Genomic DNA, 20599 nt, shown 5'->3' on the forward strand with positions numbered 1-20599 from the left:
AAATACATTCATGATTCCTGCTAGAATCTGTGTCAGTGATTTTTTTAATTTCCATTGTTAGAATCTGCGTGACGTCTTTCTCTCCTCTCTCAATCAAGGATTTAAAAATAACAAAAATAAATTTTTGTATCAAAATTGAGGCATCGAAATCATATAATTTATGTTATTTAATTTTAAAGTTAAAGGACCAAAGTATATTTTTTCCGAAACTTTTAGCACGCCACCTATATTTGACGCTTGTTTTTTTGCGGTCTTGATATTTACAATTCCACAATTGACTAAAAAATCAGAAACAATTAACCTTAAATTATGATAAAATTATCTAAAATAAAACTTTGAATATCAAAATGAATTATTAAAAATGAAAACTTCTCGCGTTCAAGATTATAGGTAATTTTGATCAAATCCAAACAAAGAAATTAAACAGATAAAAATCCAAAACCATAAAAAAAACTCAAAATCAAGAAAGGTAAAATTCAAACCTGAAAGAAAATAAAGGGCCGAAATAACAAGCAATGTGCACCCATAAATCAAACAATAAAGGTTTGGTAAGTGAATATAGAGGATCAGGGTATGCTTTGAGTGCCTTGATTTGTTTCTTGATTCGGAGTAGTTTTGTCTCCAGTTGATTGCTTTGTTGAAGGTTAGCCTCCATTTCCTTGATCCGGTAGAGATTTGTGACTTGAAGGTTGATTTGAGTTGTCACTCTTGGGGGAGGAATGAGTGTCCCTTTCAGCGGGATCCACCACATACCTACGTTGTGGCACCGTTGCCAATGTAGCCTTTATAAGATCAATGTACAATGGAAACTGTGCTATAGCAAAAAAAGTCACCGGCAGGCAAGTCACTCCATACAGCGGAAAAGCTGCGAACTTCAGTTCATCACTAAGCACGAAGAAATGCCCCGCACAAAAACATAACAATATGGCAGCTATGGACACAAACAACGATGTTAAACCAAGCAAAACTTTTGTTGGCAAATCTTCGCCAAAATCCTTGGCTTCGTACCTAGAAGTTAGTATTGCAAGAAACATGATCACGGAAGTGATTGAGAAGCAGAGAGCCACGAGAGATGAGACAGCAAATACTTTGAATGCAATATGGTTTTCGAAGAATGGAGTGCCAGTTTGTTCCGCGTTTCCGCCAGGGACGTTGGCTGATGTTGCGAAGGCGACAGTGGCAATGAGGGCTGCCACCACGGAGCAGGATTGGGATGTGTTGGTTAGCCACGCGCCTCCACTTTTAACAAGTTCTTGGTGTGACTTGTTGAATATTTCCTTCGGGGTCTCGCTTCTATAGTTAAGGCGACGAAAGAAGTTTTGTGGCATGGACTTCTTAACATACTGCAAGCAAACGGCACAAACTAGAGAGTTAATACTATTTGAAATGGATTTATTCTCTGAAAACAAAAGCAATTTGATTGGTTGATGCATTAATAGATCATACTGTAGTTGGGTGAAATTAGCGTAAAAGAAAGTTGGTCAATTCATGAGCGTGTTCATGTCTTTCTATATATATATATATATATATATATATATATATATATATATACACACATGCTTGTGTCATACCTTATACCATTTGATTTCCCATTGCAATTGTAAAGCAGCTCCTGGAATGCGCCAAGGCTTATAATCTCCAATCGTGGCAGCTGCAAGATGCCTTGCGCTATTTCCCTGGTCATCAAACTGGAGAAAGATCCTGTCTAGTTCCTTGTTTTTCTTCCTTCTCTTTAGCAAGAACTGATAAACATGTGGTTGCCTATATTGCACTGCCAACAGCACCACATTCTTCTTATGCTTGTCTTCGTCGTGAACCGCATGAGGAAAATCATGTAAGATTTTCTCCATGATTTCAGTGATGCCATTCCTTGCCGCAATTAATAGGGGTGTCTCTGGCTTTTCCAATTTATTAGAAGATGCGGGCTCCCCTGATGATATCTTTTCCAATTTATTAGAAGATGCGGGCTCCCCTGATGATATCAGTGACAGCGCAAGGTTAAAGCTCTTTAATATTAACCTGATTCAACATTGTTTCATTCAAGAGCTAATACTCTTTCATTTTTTATCTACTCAGATCCATATATCATGAAGGATAAAATTTAACCTTTCTCACTGCCTTCAAACTGTTTAATTGCAACGGAGTCGGATAACTCAGACCGTAGCTTGGGGCTCCCACTTATCTCACTGCTCTCGAACTTGTACAACTTACCCTCTCGAAGAAGCTCGTTCATTACCTGAACAGACCATGTGTGCTTCTCTTTCTTCAGTCGTATCTTTCTTATCTCCATTGATCCTTGAAAATGCAAGAACATTGCTAGTACAAGTGTCTCACACGTAATCAATATTGTATTATTTGCACTCATGAAATGATGGAGAGAACCATACCTAATCCAAGAATGACCAACATTGCTTTCGATCCAAGCTTCAATAATTCAACGATAGTATCATAATTTGGAGGAACTAATCTGCCTTCTCTAGATGATCGAAGGTTCACTTGCTCTTGATCTGCACAATACATTTATTAATTTCCCAGGACCATGCACACACACACACGCCCATATTCTAGAAATTAGTGGGGGGGATTGATTATATATACCTGATCAGGGGTGCAATTAGAAATGTAAAAGCAGGCGTACGAACTGATATTACAAGAAATTAGAATAACTGATAATTAATTTGGTCTCCCTCCAAAAATTGCGATAATTAATTATATATAAAAGATTAATTCTCCTAATTATTTCTTCAAATAAGTCAACATGGTACAAGCTCAGTTGACGTATTGATGAAGAATTGGGGTTTTGAAATAAATAGCTTCTACTTCGATACACACGCACATGCAGCATTAATATACAATTGGTACAAGAAGATGCTTTTACGTGCTTACCTTCTCCCAAAACTTTCTTCAGCCACGAAATTGATTTCTTGATTGGAGACAGGCCATTGTTAGTATCATGGGATGCCTGAGATGTAGTTGGCAGGAGTTCTCCTTGTTTCACTTGTCGTTGTATACCTAAAATTTGTTTACAACATTTAAGAGCAAATCGATGTCAAATACTGTGGTAATGTATATGGATAAATTCCTATTAATTCCTCCTCCCCTAAGCGCTAATTCCCATTGTGTAACAAAAAGGGGAAACAAGAAGATGAAACATGGGCAAAACTATGGTTCAATATTCCATTTTTGTTTTAGGTTGGATTTAACCCATGGTTAGTCTTTGAAACCTTTCATCTATTTTGTTTTTCAATTTAGGCTTTGGTTTTTTATTTTTATTGATAAGATTATTATATATTACTTTATTATGCTAATTAAACTAGTTTTCTTGGATAATTTTTTGACTAAGTGCATGTTTGATGTTGTGTTGTAAAATGTTATATATATATATATTTTACATCAGTACAATAAAAACATTGAAAAACATTTAAAAAACATCAAATCAAGCATGTTTTCTAAGCATACTCAAACTCAGGTGAAAACACAATATCAAAGAGGAACTAAATAATTAACAAATTACATATGTTTAGTGTTCACCTTTAGGTAAATTTTTGATGAAAGTGTCATTCATTAACAAATTTCTAAAAGAAAAGGTAACACATTAACAACAAAAAAAATGTTTAAGGGCAATATTAGTAATAAAAAATAACTAGATGAGATGCTCGCGCATTGCCGCAAGATCTTATTAATGTTTTTTTTTTATAATATTCTAACTCGTAACCTAGCTAAGAGGATGTCGTTTTTTCTTGTGATTTTCTAAGTTGTAACCTAACTAAGAGCATGTTAAAGTGCAAAGAATGGTGCGTGCATATAAAGAACAATAAAATAACAATTTAAAACAAAACTTAACTAATTTTGCATTCAATAATAGAGAAAAGCTACATACATAACTTATGCATAAACAATGAAAAGTGTATGTCAAAACCAAAATATATAACCATGCATCATTGTTTTTATCCGTTGTTTAAATATCATGAAGCAAACCAAAAAGTTGGAGCATGACAAGTAGTAACAGAAGGTGGAGCATAACTAGTATTTATGGTTTAGCAACCTATACACATGCAAGATCGAAGTTCTTGAATGCAAGAGATACTGAAAAGTATGTGAGCCTACAAGTAGACAACATTGAAAAAGAGGTGTTATAACAGAAAAAGCCTTCTGGAAAGGCAGGTGAATAATTGTAAAGACAGAAAGGCAAATTAATTTTTTTTTAAAAGGTCAAGTCATAAGCTTTTAATGTCTAAAAAAGTAAGCAAAGTTGAGAAAAGTTAGAGCATATTATGGTTAACAACAATTTGTGTGCAAATTAAAAGAGAAGATTTGCAAGAGCTTCATAAAAGGCACAAATCATGAACAAATTAAAAAATGCAAATGAAAAAGTAATTCTTAATTTGTTGGGATAAACGACAACAAAAGTAATATAATAAAGTTGAAAAAAAAGATGAACCTAAGTGCTGGATGGCAGCAAGTCTTACTACATTTTTTTGCATGAAGAGATTATTCTTGAGTATCAGGAGCTAAATCTTGGATGTTGATTTCTTCATCGATAATAGGCTCTTCAGTGTGAAATGCACCAACTTGGTTATAATGAAGCAAAACAGAAACAACTTGGTGGAAAAAAGGATTATGAATGCAATTGAGAGACCTCAAACAACATTCAAGAATTTAATGGTAACATGATGAAGCTGTGTTTGAGTGTGCAAACCTATGTTGTGCTCCTAAATCAGTGAATTCAAGTTTTCTTTTAGTTCCAAGGGTAGAGATATCACCAATACTTGATGGTTCATACGAGGGAGTTTCTAAAGAAGAAACATTTGTGATTATGTGTGGTATGCTTTCTAGTGTAATAAGAATGGGCTATTATTTTGCCAAGGAATATGAAGGACGAGAGTTGCTATTATCATTGATGTTGCTATTGTCAAAGATGTTTGTTGCAATTATGTCGCAACGGTTGGTCCCGACTATGAAAGCACCAAAATGCAGCTGGAAAATCTAGTTTTTGTACAGTTTTGCTTTCATTGAAGGTGTGACGATGTTTGGGTCAGTAAATTGCTTATCGTAGACATAGTTGTGTATAGACGACCCAAAAAAAATTCAACTATTTTACCAACCAACATGAAATCAACAATATATTCTCCATCAGTAACAACATAAGTGACTTTAAACCTTTGCATCGAAATAACAACACAACAAAGTAGAATGCAAGACAAAACTTAATAAATAAAAAGCAAATACACATGTTTAAATGCAAGAAAAGAAAGTCTAATTAAGGAGAAATATGAAACAAACTAAGTACTCTCATGCAAATGCAATTAACTAATCCTATCAACATAAATATACAAAACCCCCCAACACCAATAATGTAAGATCAAACCAGGAAAGAGTAACATGCAAGAAACCTTTCAATAAGACAAAAGCATTAACAACAAATAACACAAAATAGAACAAAAATGATGCAACCTAAGTAAACAAAGAACATAGCCTACATAATATAACAAAAAGACACCAAATATGGAGCAAACCTGTAACTAATGGTAACATATGAGAAACAGAATATGAGCACCAAAACAAGAAAAATAAAAATACTAGAACTAGAAGCACAAATGGAAAGAAAAAAAACACAAAAATAGCCGATATGGAGGCCTCAAATAATACATAAAAACAAAAGAAAACAAAGCAAATAAGACCATACCCAAACCAAGCCTACCAACCTACTTTATATCAAAACGCCAAAGCAAAATGAAAAAAAAAACATGCTAAAAAGAAAGCAGTAAAAACTACCAAAGCAAATTGGTGTCATGATAAATACTATCCAAAACAAACCTAACTGCAATAATGACTATAGAGAAACAGCCAATTACTATAACTAACCATAACCAAATAGAATTAGCCGAAAGCAAACAAAACCCAAACTCTGGAAAAGACACCAAACCTTACAGAGTGTCACTACATTTAATGCAACATCATTAACAAGGTCAAAAGCTCCAGTAAAAAGGGCATACACGTAGATCAATAATTTGGTGATAAAGGGACCACATTTGCAAAATCGATGGAAGAACACACCCAACACCATACGTTCCTAATGATCAACTGCCTAAAAATTCTACTGCTTGAGATCATTGACACTATAGAGATTGAAATACAAGAATTAGCTAACCATGCTAAAAAGGAAAAGGGAAAATAAGAATGGGTTAACAACTAAAATCCCTAGAAGATGAAAAACCATCCTGGACACCCTTTGGCATCAGAGGTCCGAGAGAGAAGAGAAGCTAATCACGCACTTAAAGACAATATAATTAATGCGAGAAAAGGAAACCCAACAATGAATATAATAACAATGCCCTTTAATTTTTTTTATTAGATAACAACAAAAAAAGCTTATAGAGCAATAAAAACAAAAACTAAAATAAAATAGAGGTCAGGTGGCAATCAATTGTGACAACCAACATATCAAGCAATCCACATTTCAAAAGACACGAATACGAGAAGGAGTCATCCCATCCAATAGTCACCTCGTAGCAAGCATTGGACAAAGCTACCAAAGCCCAAGAGAAAACCAAACATTTTCAACCCACCATCACTACACAAATTCAATTGCCTTTGCAGCTCCCATTGAAATCATTGTACATCAGAAAAAGTGCCATGCAGTCCACTATTACAATCCACAATGGATTGTATCTATGTGCATAGTAATTTTAATAGCAACTTTATTTTTTTTGTTCAAGCAATCCACATGTCAAAAGACACAAAAACAAAAATGTGTCATCACATCTAACAATCACCTCATAGTAAGCCATGGACAGAGCTACCAAAACCTAAGAGAAAACCAAACATTTTCAACCCACCATCACTACACAAATTCAATTACCTTTGCAGCTCTTATTAAAATCACTATACATTAGAAAAAGTGTCATGCAATCCACTGTTACAATCTACAATGAATTGTATTTATGTGCATAGTAATTTCAATAGCAATTTTTTTTTTTGTTCAAGCAATCCACATGTCAATAGACACAAAAACAAAAAGGTGTCATCACATCCAACAATCACCTTATAGCAAGCCATTGATAGAGCCACCAAAGCCCAAGAGAAAACTAAACATAACTCATCATTAAAACACATATTCAATTGTCTCTGCAACTCCTATTGAAATCACTGTCCATCATAAAAAGTTTCATGCAATCCACTATTATAATCCACAATGGATTGTATTCGTGTGCATAGTAATTTTAATAGCAACTTTAGTTTTTTTTATTAGCACAAGAATTAGAATAAAATAAATGATATATAAAAGTATAATTGTACTAATTTTTTCTTCTTTTTATGATTCTTATGGGCATCTACTAAAAAAAAACACGGTTCAATTTCATGCATTTATTTAAGGGTGTTTGGTATTGAGCTTAAACCTGTTTTACTTTAAAATTTGATTTTTCTTTGTTCAAATTAGTTTTTTTAGTGTTTTTTGGATCATTTTGATATGCTGATGTTAAAAATAAATTTTAAAAAATGAAAAGATATTATTTTATTGTATTTCTAAACGAAAAACACTTTGAAAATCAATCTCTACTATACTCTTAAACACCTTAAAATCAAATACGATTAAACCTGGTGTATAGGCAGTGTCATAAATGTAAAACCATAAATTATGTGCTCACACATATACGTACCTGTAATGCAAATAAAAGCCCTGTACATCGATGTAAAGAAGTGAAAACATGTCTGATAGTTATCTGGACAACGATTATTGTTCTCGTTTTGGGATGGCTGATTTGTGGTGCCAGATTGCTTTATATATCCTTCGCCCTTATCTTTTGTCCACTTTAGTCGATCAACAAATGTACCTTTCAAAAGTGAGTTTGCTCATTTTCTTAAAACGGACCGCATCTTGTTAAGAGCTAATGTAAGTTTCCAGAAAGTGAGCATGTATATGAAATTCAAACCTTAAATTTATACTTACAGTGGTATATGATGTTGTGGTAAGGACGAAGGTGGACGCCACTTTTGAAGGCTGCATGTCTACTCGCTAAACAATGAAGCGGAGACATTCCTCTTTCATTTTTCATGTCAACAAGTTTTGGATACAAATGAATTATTTGGAATGCTAGATCTGCGCATCAATTTTAATTAAGATTTCCATAAGGATCATGTTACTGTATAAAAAATTCATATATGTATGTATGCATGTATATTCACTGAAAGAATTTCTACCTCTATATTATTATTATTATTTAAATTTTGATTAATTTTGTAATACAATAAAAAATAAGGCAACAACAACAAAAAAACAAATGAAAAAAAATATTGTTATGGGCAAAGTTGAGTTAACATGTGAGATCCATAACGTGAACATGAGATATATCAAGATTATGTGTCTATTATGTATCCTAAATTATGAGGTCGAGATAATTCAATAGAATAATTTAATAGGCAAACAATACGTTGCCCGCCACGTTGTCTACCAACCCAGATAGTGGTGGCAAGAAAATCAGGCATACAAAGTTTTTTACCCAAAAAACCTATTTTTCAACCCATTTCAATCACAAAACACCCTACAAACACCAAGAAACCAACCTATCAACCCATTAAACCAAAAAAACAGCTCAAACCACTAAATCAAACCAGAAAAAATATTGCATCCTTGACATAGATCTGGTTTTCTAGGTTACGTTGAGATCTAAAACAACCATTATAACACTATTGTCACCTAGTGAAACCCGTTGACACCAATTTTAATATGTTTAGTGGTCGGAATTGTCATCAATGAAGAGCTTTTAATTTCTCTCTCTTCGCTGAAATTCGACAACTTCTCTCTTTTTTCCCAAGAAAAATGAACTGAAAAACAAAAAAATAAAGTTTGGCATCAAAATGTATTTTTTAAAAAATTAACGGACTGATCATCTTATAGCAAAAAAAGCTATGAGACTAAAATGTATATCATAAATAAATTTGGAAGCGTCATTTATGTTATCCATACTTTTCACTTTAGTCTGCTATTTTTCAATTCAACCTTTCTTAAAATAAATGGGTGCTAATTTTAGCTCAATTGTGAAAAGAAAAGGTTTAAAGATCAAATTGAAATTTTTTAAGAAATCAATGGTCGAAGCTTTAATCCATGGTGATTCATGAGAGAATAAACAATGATTTTATGCACAAGTAAAAACATATAAGCTTTAATTTTTGTTAATATCCAAATATTCTCACCGAAATATTCTCCAGAGATGGCGACGTGGAGAATGGTATCGCCCTTATTCCCTGTGTAATATGATTTGCTCCCTGTGTAATATGATTTGCGGTAACTGGGAAGAACATGACCGTGTAAACATAGAAAGGCATCTGTTTTACCCATGACAGCAGCCAAGAACAATGGGGTCTCTTTTTCATTGTTACGTTCGCCTAATATGTCATACCCGGCTTCTATCTTCTCCGATGAATTCTGATTGTTCTTGTCTTGCTCGTTTCTTGATGAATTCCGAAACTCCTCGTCCGAATAAATTTTACTAGCAAGGCAATCACACAACGAGGCGTTCCCCACAAAAGCAGCCAGATGGAGAGGTGTATTTCCCCGTTCATTTTTTACTCGTAGAGCCTTAGCGGCTTCTTCGAAGGACATTAGGCTTACTAGTTGCTCCACTGTTGTTTTTTTGCCACCAATAACTGCTATGTGTAACGCTGTGTCGCCTGAATTGGTGATTTTCGCACAGTGAGCTACTGATTTTCTTGTATAGGTCTCAATCACTTTGTCCCAACTGTCGCTCATGGCATATACGGACAAGCTTGATCTGGTGGTATCCTCTAGATGAAGATCCATGGGGCTCGTCTTTAATTGTACGGGTTTAGATTCTTCAGGCGTTGTCTTCTGATTTTCCTGCCACAACCAGAATTAATGCTTACAGAAGCTGAGTTTCAAACTATTTTCATGATGTGGCAAAAAAAGGTACAACTTTTTTTTTCTTTATCAAAATTGTGTGTGTGTGTGTGTGTGTGTGTGTGTGTGTGTGTGGAGAGAGAGAGAGAGAGAGAGAGACACACACACATAAATACATACGTATGTTGTAATATTGGCTCTGCATTAGACTCCACCTATTATTAAAAAAACTGAGAAATAAATATTTACGCTGTGAATATATAATGATTGTGCTATATATGTCATGGGTAATGAAATTCTCTCTTAAAAGGCTTAGCTCCCACTATCAGGTTAAAAACCCATCTTGAGTTAAATTATAAAAAAATCAAACATTTGAATTATGAATAACTTCTTAACAAGTATACTGTATATAAGGTGGAAGATAATTAAATATGTCGTTGATCTTCAAAACAAGAATCAACCACAAGTGATGATTGAGGTATACTGTATTGGATGATTCCGATTATGTTAGGGTATTTGAAAGTGTGGTTTTAATTATTTTTTAAAATATTTTTTATTTGAAAATACATCAAAATAATATTTTTTTTAATTTTTAAAAATTATTTTTAATATTAGTGCATCAAAATGATATAAAAATACTAAAAATATATTAATTTAAAATAAATAAAATTTTTTATTTTTTTTAAAATACTTTTAAAATATAAAAATAAATAAAAGTACCATAAATCACTCATTGTGATTAGATGGTTGTTGCTGTGGCAGGAACGGATCGTAGTGATGGCAAAATACAATACTTGTTTTTTTATGAAAAAATTAAAAATTATAATTTTACCACGGAAACAGTAAAATCCTTGCAAAATTTACAATTATAAACGAAAACATCATTTTTTTTTAATATGTATAGTTATCATCTCTATTCGTATCTTTTAACTTTATTTTTCTAAACCGCTTGAGAACGTGCGAATATAAAAAAACCATCGAGGTGGACGCCAATGCGATCTCCCGAGCCAACAAAAATAACCCGAGAGATCCACTGGGCCAAGGCACCCACAAAGCCCCCTACATGTTTGCTTTGCGCTTGAATGTTAAATACTTCGGGTCTTGGATACTAAAGGAGGCATATGTGTTTCAGAACTTGGTTTAAATTATATATTTTTTTAAAATTATTATATATATATATATATACACATATATATATATATATTAAAATTATTTGAAGTGTTAATATTAAAAATAATTTTTAAAAAATAAAATAAATATTATTTTAATATATTTTAAATTAAAAATACCCTCGAATTACTATCGTTTCGATGTGATTGTCTTTCCAGGTGACCGGATGTGTTGTGAATTATACCATTGCTACTCTACATAAATAAATAAATAAATAAAAAAATAAAAGCCTCTATTTTTCTATATCGATGCTCTACCTGTTTACTCTGGAGGCCTCGAAGGTCTGTGCAAGTCATGTAGGGACCAAAAGTTTGAAAATTTAAAGCATGAAAAGAACACAACTACGATCTCAAATTGTTTGAAGATTTAAATTAATGTGCCGTTTATTTATATAGTATTATTAGTAAAGGAAAAAAAAGTATTGAACTATTAATTAAATTAATACGTGACAGTGCAGGAGCAAGCAATTACCTTGTGCTTGTCTGAGTAAGTCTTCAACATCTTCCAAACATCGTGTGACGTTGCTGCTACTTCCACCATATGTGGCTCTCTGAGTACTTCTCCAATCAATTCGATGTTCGGCTTGTCCGCGTAACGCTTCTGTTAAGAAAAAAAAATAAAAATGCTGCACTTAATGCAACCAAAAATGATTTTTATGAGAGTTTTAGTTCCTTGATCGAGATCTTCGAAGAATATTATTACCCTTGAATATTAGCCTAACCTTCTCCATTACAAATAAAGTCTTATTACTTGACGAGGTTGTATGTGGGAGTATATATATATAGAGAGAGAGAGAGCAGCACTGGTACTGTTAGAGAGTTTTAGAAACTAAAATGACGAGAGGGATTCAATTAAGAACATTTCCACTTAAGTTGGATGCTTTCGGGGAAATTACCTTATCGAAACTTTTTAATATGCCAGTAATTTTCTTGGTGGAGTCGTCAGAAGCAAACACTTTGGCCATTATTTCCACGCCAACTGCTTGATGAATTAACATCCAGGCCTTTGCGTTCTTGTTCTGAGCTTCACGATATCCATCTTTCTGACTATTTTTCCATTTTGCGAGATCAGTGGTATCTTTGGGTAGCTCATACCCCCATCGCACTATATCCCACAAATGCTGTGAAGTTAATACATCTACCATCTTCTTGCTCCATGCTTCATAGTTCCCTACTTCGAAAACAGGTAGATAAACCGTCTTCTCATCTTCCACCTGAGGGGTTGCTCTCGAAGAAGATGTAACCACCTGACGGTTTGCAGAAGATGTACCCACCTGAGGGGTCGGGTTTGCAGAAGATGTACCCACCTGATCAGGGGTTGCTCCCCAAGAAGATGGAACCACCTGAGGGTTTGAAGAGGCTGCAACCACCTCAGGGGTCGGGATTGCAGAAGATGTACCCACCTGAGGGGTTGCTATTGAAGAAGATGTAACCACCTGAGGGTTTGAAGAGGCTGCAACCACCTGAGGGGTCGGGTTTGCAGAATTAGATGTACCCACCTGAGGGGCTGGGTTTGAAGAAGATGTAACGATCATGTTTTATTTTCTGGCCAGGTATGGGTGTGTTCTCAAGTGGAAATGTAAATGGATTGTTTTGTGGTTCGAGGAAACCATGCAACGATGAATGTCTACAGAGTTAGAGAGTCGAGTGTTGAGATCAGAGACAACAGGGAGGCTATTTATAGGCGAGTGGAGGAAGCTTATTCTCTAAATTAACAGAATAATGTTACATGAATAAGACTTTTCATGCTCGACTAATATATTATGGATTAGGCAAATCATAGCAACCACTGATCACTACTGTTATGAGAAGTGAATTTTAATATTAGCTGTTTGTTTGTAAATTATTTTACCTTCCAAGAAATTAATTTCCCTCCATCTAACTAGATGGCCGAATCTCTTGTCAGAAAAAAAGCATCATTATATATATACTTGTATGAGGGCTTCAAGTTTCCTAAAGATCCTCCCGTGAATCGCGTTTCGATCTCAAGGTTAATTTCCAACAGCAGTAGTATAACACAAGCCCCTAGCTTTTCCAAAATAGACCAAAGAGATGTACTCAAAGGGATATTTCGCTTTCCTAAAAGAAAGCAAATAATAGATATACGAGATGCATGGCTTTTACTGTTACATAACTGGTTCTAACCCATTATCAGTTCGTGCTGTTTCCCCCTTCTTTTTTTTCAAAGGAGACAGAGAGCTTTCACTTTCTTGTTGTTTCCCCTTTGTATGTTCCTTCAGATGAAATTCTCTGTAACGATAGAGATTTAATTGTTAAATAATTGTTGGGAAATTTACTCTTGTTACAACTCTTAAAAGAGAAAAGTCCAGAAATAAACTAATTAATTTAATCCCACTTCTTTTTTCTTAACCTTGATAGTAAAGGTATATCTCGAGACAGTTTTTGGATGTTAAATTTAAGTTTTTATAAAATTGAATCTTTAAGTAATTTCTCCAAATTTGAATTAATTAATACATCCACGTTTTGTTTTTTCTTAATATTTATATAGAGAGTAAATCCACTTCCTTTTTATATAGTATAATAAGAAATCTTAGATAGTTTTTTTATTTTTGTTGTAGTAAATTAATTTTTTTATTTTTTTAAATTTGTTCTTTTTTTTTGTCATGTTACTATATTTATATTTTATTTTGATTATTAATTTTATAGCTTTTTAATATCCTCTCAATGATTATATATATATATATATATAAAAAGTTACAAGGCGCACTGTGTCTGTCATATAACATCAAAAGCCAAATCACAAAAGCATCAAGATGACGAAAATTACAACTGGGAAAAGAAAAGGGCACATCAAGATAAGGGCGAAATGAGAAGCAAAGCATTTGTAGCTAGGCAACCACCATGTAGCTACGCTGTGGCACCTTCTTAAAGGTTGCCCATGTAAGATCAAAATACAAGGGAAACTGTGCCACGGCGAAGAAAGTCACTGGCAGGCAAGTCACTGCATATACCGGAAATGCTGCATACTTGAGTTCATCTCTGAGCACAAAGAAATGTCCCGTGCAAAATGATACCAATACAGAAGCTATGGATATAAAAAGTGATGTTAGTCCAACCAAAAGCTTCCTCGGCAAATCTTGGCCAAAATCCCTCTCTTGGTATCGAGAAGTTAGTATTGCAAGAAACATGACCACGGACGTGACTGAGCAACATAGAGCAATGAGAGAAGAGATAGCAAACATTTTGAATGCGGGTTGATATTCAAGAATTGGACTTCCAGTTATCTCATTGACACCACCTGGGACGGTGGATGATGTTGCGAAGGCTACCGTGGCAATCAGTGCAGCTACCACGGAGCATGATTCAGACGTGTTAGTTAACCATTCACCACCACTTTTCACGAGGTCTTTGTGGGTCTCAGTGAATATGTCTCTCGGGGTCTTTCCTTCCTTGTTGTAACGAACAAAGAAGTTGGGTGGCATCGAGTCCTTGACAAACTGCATCATATTATTATCAATTAAAATAGATAAAATCCTTGAAAATGTCAAGTGATCATATTATCTGTATAAACAATGTGCTACACATCATACCTCGAACCACTTGATCTCCCATTGCATCTGTAAAGCAGCACCTGGAATGCTCCAAGGCTTAAAGTCTCCCAGTGTGGCAGCAAGGTGTAACGCACTATTCCCCTTGCTGTCTACTTGCCGGAAGATGCTTTCTTTCACGATATTTCTCTTCAGCGAGAGCAAGAACTGATATACATGTGGTTGCCTGTTTTCCACAGACAATAGAACAATGTTCTTCTTCTCCGCATTCACGTCATTTATTGCCACAGGAAACTTTTCAATGATTTTCTCCACCATTTCTACAATGCCATTCTTTGCCGCAATTAGTATGGGTGTCTCCCTCATTTCCATTGCAGGGGCTTTGGGCTTCTTTGTTGTCATCAACACTATATTCCTTTTGTCCAAGTCCATGTCTCCTACTTGAAAAAGGTTTAGTATTTTCTCCAGCATTTCAGTGACACCATCCTTTTCTGCTGTTAGTATCTGTATCTTCATCTTTCCTATTTCAGAAGTTTTTTCCTCCTTTCCTGCCAATGATTCAAGTTGCAATTTATGTATGGCCAAGATAAAGTGAATTCTATCAACTTCACAAAGATTAAAATTTGGGAGATTCAATTTGAAAGCAGGAGTCTGGACTTTTTTGAATAGGAAATTAAGAGCTGAAGTGCTCAAAACCGAAGCCTCCTAATGAACAGAGAGGGGAAAAAGAGAGTTATATGCCATAATTTAACATTTTAAAGCTAGTCATCTATATGGAGGAAGAAACCCTCATTGCATTACCTTCACCATCCTTGTTTTGGCTATCCTCTCCTGTCCTTTGGTTCTTTTTGTTTACTTGGTCATTCTTTGTCATTTGCTGGGAGTTTTCCTGTAGCTCCTCCATATCTGAGTACGTGACACGACCACCAACTCCAAGAGCATAAGGGCGCGTTTCATCAACTTTACTTGGCAGGGGACTACTTCCATCATTCTCATACTCATACATGATGGTTTTATGAAGAAGTTCTCTCATTATCTGAACAGACCATGTATGTTTCTTCTTCTTCACCTCTAACTTTGTTATCTCCGATGATCCTTGCAACATTAAAAATCAAAATCAAGGCATTATTATTTATCAAGTCATTTGCATATGAATTGATAACTGAGATGTCAATGAAGGTGAAGAAGCGCACCTGATCCAAGAATGACTAACATTGCCTTGGACACAAACTTGACAAATTCAAAGAAGGTATTATAATTGGAGGGCATTAATATGCGTCCTCCAGCTCCAGTGGCTGATTGCTTTCCTGCACATTAAGAGATTAATTCCAGTGAGCTAATAGATAAATGTTGCAAACACCAAGACAATTGTAGAGTAAATCAGAGACTTATGGTTGTTCTGCTGTTGAACTACTTGCAAGCAAAAATTTCCATAAAAACAAATGTGAACATGTGTCTCTGTTTATGGAACCTGTAAAAGATTCTCACATCCTAATTTTGGGTTCTGGACATGTTGTTAGGGAATATGTCTAATATTAATTTTATTCATGTAAAATATATTTATTATTAATTTTTTAAAATATTTAGTTATATTTGACTAATAAATCTAATGTTTGACTAATAAATCTAAAGTAAAGTTAAAGTTCATGGAACAATAATGATTTGCATAAAAAAATATAAAATGATTATAATTATAAGATTTCTAATGCGTCGAATCATTATTCCTGATCAATGTTCTATTAATATTGAACATTAATTAGAGTTATTGATACCGATACATATTATGTTCTTTTCTTTATAAAAGAAAGTACGTACTTGCATGCTCTTATAAACTGAGGTATTATTAAGAATATCTGGAACTAATATGCAAGTGTTTATTAGATGATATGTGTATTGAACTGACCTGTAAGAAAAATCTATATGGAGAAATCATTTATGTCTATGGAAAGCCTCATGTGATAGTTGTGTAAGTGATATTTAGATTTGAGATCACTAAGTTGTCTTATATAGGGAGTGTAATGTTTTGATCATGGCCACATGTTGTTCTAATCAAAAGTAATAAACAAACATTTATTGGGTATAACATAAACTATATAAAAGTATTTGAGAAATTAAGAGAAGATTTATTACCTAGGTGAATCAGGGAAAATGTTCTATCTGTTCTCAAATAATATTGATTGTGTGATCCTTAACTAATATGAAATGAGTTTTGAAAAGAGTTTCAAAATTTTATTCAAATAATCGATGACTATAATGTTGAAAACTAATATGATTTAACAAAGCAGACATACTTCATGCTATAATATCTAAATTTGAACATTCATGATAAAAAGATAATAATTACACTGAGAAACTAGTCATTGAAAGATTAAGTCAAGCTAATTATTAATTTCCTAATATTTGGGGGATCATAACATGGTGTTAGACATTGTATTTGATCCTCAAATATAAATCAATCAATTATTAAATCGATAATAAATTAAATTGTTTAATTTCCACTTCAAGTTCAAGGCTGGTAGCAAGTTCAAGGCTGGTAGCAAGTGTAAGTAAAATATGAATTGATAATAAATCTTATTTTTATTTAAGATTATAATTTATATTTGGATTATCTTATTAGAGAACTTAATGGGTCACATACATAAAAATAATTTGTTAGAAATTAAAATGGGATGATTAATTAAGTGTGACTTGATTGTAAATAAATTTTAGAAATTGAAGATTAAAATGTAATTAACACAAGGAATTGCAATTTTAGATCTAGAAAAAATCAAGTAAGGACTTGATTGAATAAATTTCTAAAATTATCCTAAAATAATGTATGTGATATAATTAAAAAGACAAATTGATATTTTATTATTTATAGATTTTTTAGATTTTTTTATAAATAAAATGTTATTACTTTTAATTTTAATGTTAAAAATAAGAAAAATACAGTGCAAAAACATCTAAATACTCCCAAGAAAAATTAAATTAAATTTACTGTTTTCGCAATTCACGGGGGAACATAAAAGGTGTGAATTTTTGTTCAATTGTTAAACCCAATTAAACATATGAAATTGAATCCACTGTGGATAATCTTCTAGACCTTTACCAACTCACCTTGTTGGCTCTCTGTATCTCCTGTCTGGTGTTTTGTATCTTTATAAAGCTTCGTTAGTACTGAAAAACAAACAAGGGTTTCATTACAGCTTGTAAGAGCACTTATTGCAAAAAATAAAAAATCTAAATACACAGAAACCTGCACTGGTGTTCTGTGCTGTTTCGCCCTTGGACATTTTAACTGAAATTAATTTGTTAACTACTGTCCAGCAACTTTGAGAATTAATGCGTTCTAGCAATAGAATGAAAATCCATATCAAATCTTTTCACTAAAGAGTATAGTCTGAAATCGCATTTGTATATGATTAGAATCATATAGTTGCGTTCTGAGCGGTCGACTAGTTTTTTCAATCAATCCGACAGTTTCATTTTTGACCATTATGACGTGAAAGAGATGATGCATTTCCTATCAACTTCAAGCCACTGTATTGACTTAAAATAAGATTCACACCATATCATGTAATGCATGGACCAGGAGTTGAGAGAAACAATCAAATGATGAAGAGATGCTCCCTCGCCAGACTTCAGTTGTTTAACCCAATATAGAACCATACATGCATCTTAAGAGTGTGCACAACGAAATTACATGAATCTTGATATATATTTCATGGTCTACTGCTACTGATTCAAGGATGTCAGAAAGTTATATTACACTACATTAAAGTGGGAGAGAGAGAGAGAGAGAGAGTCCATCTTGCATACCCACTTGGAAGGCTTTTTTCAGCAGCCAGAAGAAATTATAGCATGTTTCGTAATTCTCTGGATAACCGTGATTTTCAACGTGCTGGCCGGAGGGCTGATCTTGTAGAGCATTTGATACTTCCTCGGCCCTAAGCTCTTCAACAAATGTACCTATTAAATTGGAGAATATCCAAGCCAAAAATGAATCACCCGAAGGATTTAGTTCAAAAATAACTTGTATAATTACTTTTTAAGAAACTTGAGTAATTATATTACTTTCTTATATATATTTAATGGATGATTTTGGAGTTGTTCTCGTGGCTTTTTCCTTCATGATAGAGAGAGTTTTTCGCGTAAATTTGATGATTTTTTGGTTGGTTTATTTGTTATTGATTGTTGTGTGTGTTTGACTAATTATTTTCTTACAAAATCTGAATTATACAAGAGTGAAATTAAATTCCTAACAGAGGTGTGCTTGTAGATAATCAACCCCATATGCGGAAAAACGAAAATGAATGAGGCCTTACAGTTATATATGATCTTCTTGTAGCCTCCAAGGTGGCTACCGCTTCTAAAGGCAGTGGGCTTGCTTGCTAAGAGATGGAGAGGGGATGTTCCTCGCTGGTCAACAAAGTTAACAAGCTCACCATACAACTGAATAATTTGAAATGATAAATCTGTGGAACAACGTTAAAAAGAAAGTTAAATGTTGGCATTACTTTCTTCCATCTTCTAAATAAAATCTTAAAAATAAAATCTGTAATAGAATCGATCTGGCTCACCAAAGTATTCTCGAGAGATGGTAACATGAAGGATAGTTTCACCATCCTTTCCCCTATAATATAAACGGCCTTCATCAATGCCACAAATACTATGGAGACGAAGGAAAGCTTCTTTTTTACCATGCAAAGCAGCCGAGAAGAATGGGGTCTCATTGTCATTGTTACGGACACCCACTAAAGATCGATCTAGAAGAGCAATGCAAGTGCACATCTTGACATTCCCCATCGAAGCTGCTAGATGGAGAGGGGTATTGCCTCGCTTATTTGCAATTTGAAGAACTTCCTTAACTTCAGTACCGGACTGCTTGGACTGCTCGGAAATTATATCTACGAGAGCTTGGACGGTTTCTTCTTGGCCATCATTGACTGCAATGTGCAATGCTGTGTCTCCTGACTTGGTGATTCTTGCTTTGCAAGCTGTTGGGTCACGCCTGTACGTTTCAACCACTTCCTTCCATTGACCACTCATAGCAAATTTAAACAAGTTTTTCAACATGCTATCCGTAGTGGAACTCGTTAATCCATTGGGAGAAGCCATTTCTTGTCTTCCTCTTACTGCTACAAGCCTTCAAGAGTACTACAACTAGCAATTAGTACTCACAACATGCCCATATCATTTTATTATGAAATCCTGGCACTGTCCAAGCGCCTTAAAAATTGAAAAGAAAAAAGCAGCATGATTCCATGGTGATTAAAAGAACAAAATATACTGTGTCGCATAAGACTTGGATCTCAAGTTCAATAAATTCCTTCTGCGCACAATGCTGAACCTTTTCCGAGGTGGGTCACATCAGACTTGGATCTCAAGTTTAATAAAATCCCTTCAGCATATAATGGTGAACCTTTCTCCAGGTTTTCAGACTTGAGCCTTAAGTTTTATGTTTTACTGCATACCGTGACAAGTTCTTCCTTCTAAATCGGGATTGTTAGGAATCACGTGGGCGAACCTTTCACCAGGTTTAATATCCTGTTTGATTTGCCATCATTTTTGTTAAAGAACTTTTGGGTTTAATGATATTTTGATTGGGATGAGTTAATCTAAAACTTTTGATTCGGTTATAAACCAAATTAAAAATTTTGATTTGACCTGAAAATAATCTAGAAATAAAAATAAAACAAAAAAAAAATATTAAGCACCCTAAAAACATAAAAACTGAAAAATTCTTAAACACATGAATCAAACACACAAAAAAGATAAAGATCGTCAAGAACACCGAACATGAACCCAACAATATGGGTTCCAAACATACTAGATTTAGTTTAAAAAAAAAGACACATAAATGTTGGAAATCATGCAAGAATTAATAATTTAACATCTATTTACTTCGATTATCACTAAAACATCAAGATTTTTGTCAAAATAGATTTCCATTCAAAATCAAAATCTTAGGATTAAAACCTATCAAAAACATGTTATTGATATAAATAAACACTAGATTATCTACTAATCATGCATAACGAAAGTGTTTATGCAAACAAATGGACCAAACTTGGTAGGAG

General features: G+C 33.9%; 2 protein-coding genes across 3 annotated transcripts; both read right to left on the reverse strand.

Annotated features, from left to right (window-relative positions):
* Window positions 1-340: 340 nt before the first annotated feature.
* On the reverse strand, window positions 341-12726 carry LOC133690947 (uncharacterized). Of its 2 annotated transcripts, XM_062111230.1 has the most exons (11): window positions 12432-12726; window positions 11925-12398; window positions 11501-11629; window positions 9196-9859; window positions 7952-8101; window positions 7662-7835; window positions 2887-3012; window positions 2388-2507; window positions 2107-2295; window positions 1572-1972; window positions 341-1343 (listed from the first exon to the last, which is right to left on the reverse strand). In XM_062111230.1, exons 1-11 carry the CDS (start codon window positions 12561-12563, stop codon window positions 645-647), a joined length of 3258 nt encoding a protein of 1085 aa, XP_061967214.1. In that variant the 5' UTR covers window positions 12564-12726; the 3' UTR covers window positions 341-644. The 2 variants fall into 2 exon arrangements, with proteins under 2 accessions (XP_061967214.1, XP_061967213.1); XM_062111229.1 differs by having other exon boundaries at window positions 11925-12726.
* Window positions 12727-13738: 1012 nt separating this feature from the next.
* Window positions 13739-19729, reverse strand: LOC133691644 (uncharacterized). The gene is made up of 8 exons (XM_062112239.1): window positions 19100-19729; window positions 18845-18994; window positions 18339-18488; window positions 17637-17696; window positions 15731-15844; window positions 15339-15632; window positions 14580-15085; window positions 13739-14486 (listed from the first exon to the last, which is right to left on the reverse strand). Exons 1-8 carry the CDS (start codon window positions 19635-19637, stop codon window positions 13878-13880), a joined length of 2421 nt encoding a protein of 806 aa, XP_061968223.1. The 5' UTR covers window positions 19638-19729; the 3' UTR covers window positions 13739-13877.
* Window positions 19730-20599: the final 870 nt, after the last annotated feature.

This window comes from Populus nigra, chromosome 4, assembly GCF_951802175.1.
Source record: "Populus nigra chromosome 4, ddPopNigr1.1, whole genome shotgun sequence".
In the NCBI taxonomy this organism is placed as follows: Eukaryota; Viridiplantae; Streptophyta; class Magnoliopsida; order Malpighiales; family Salicaceae; genus Populus; species Populus nigra.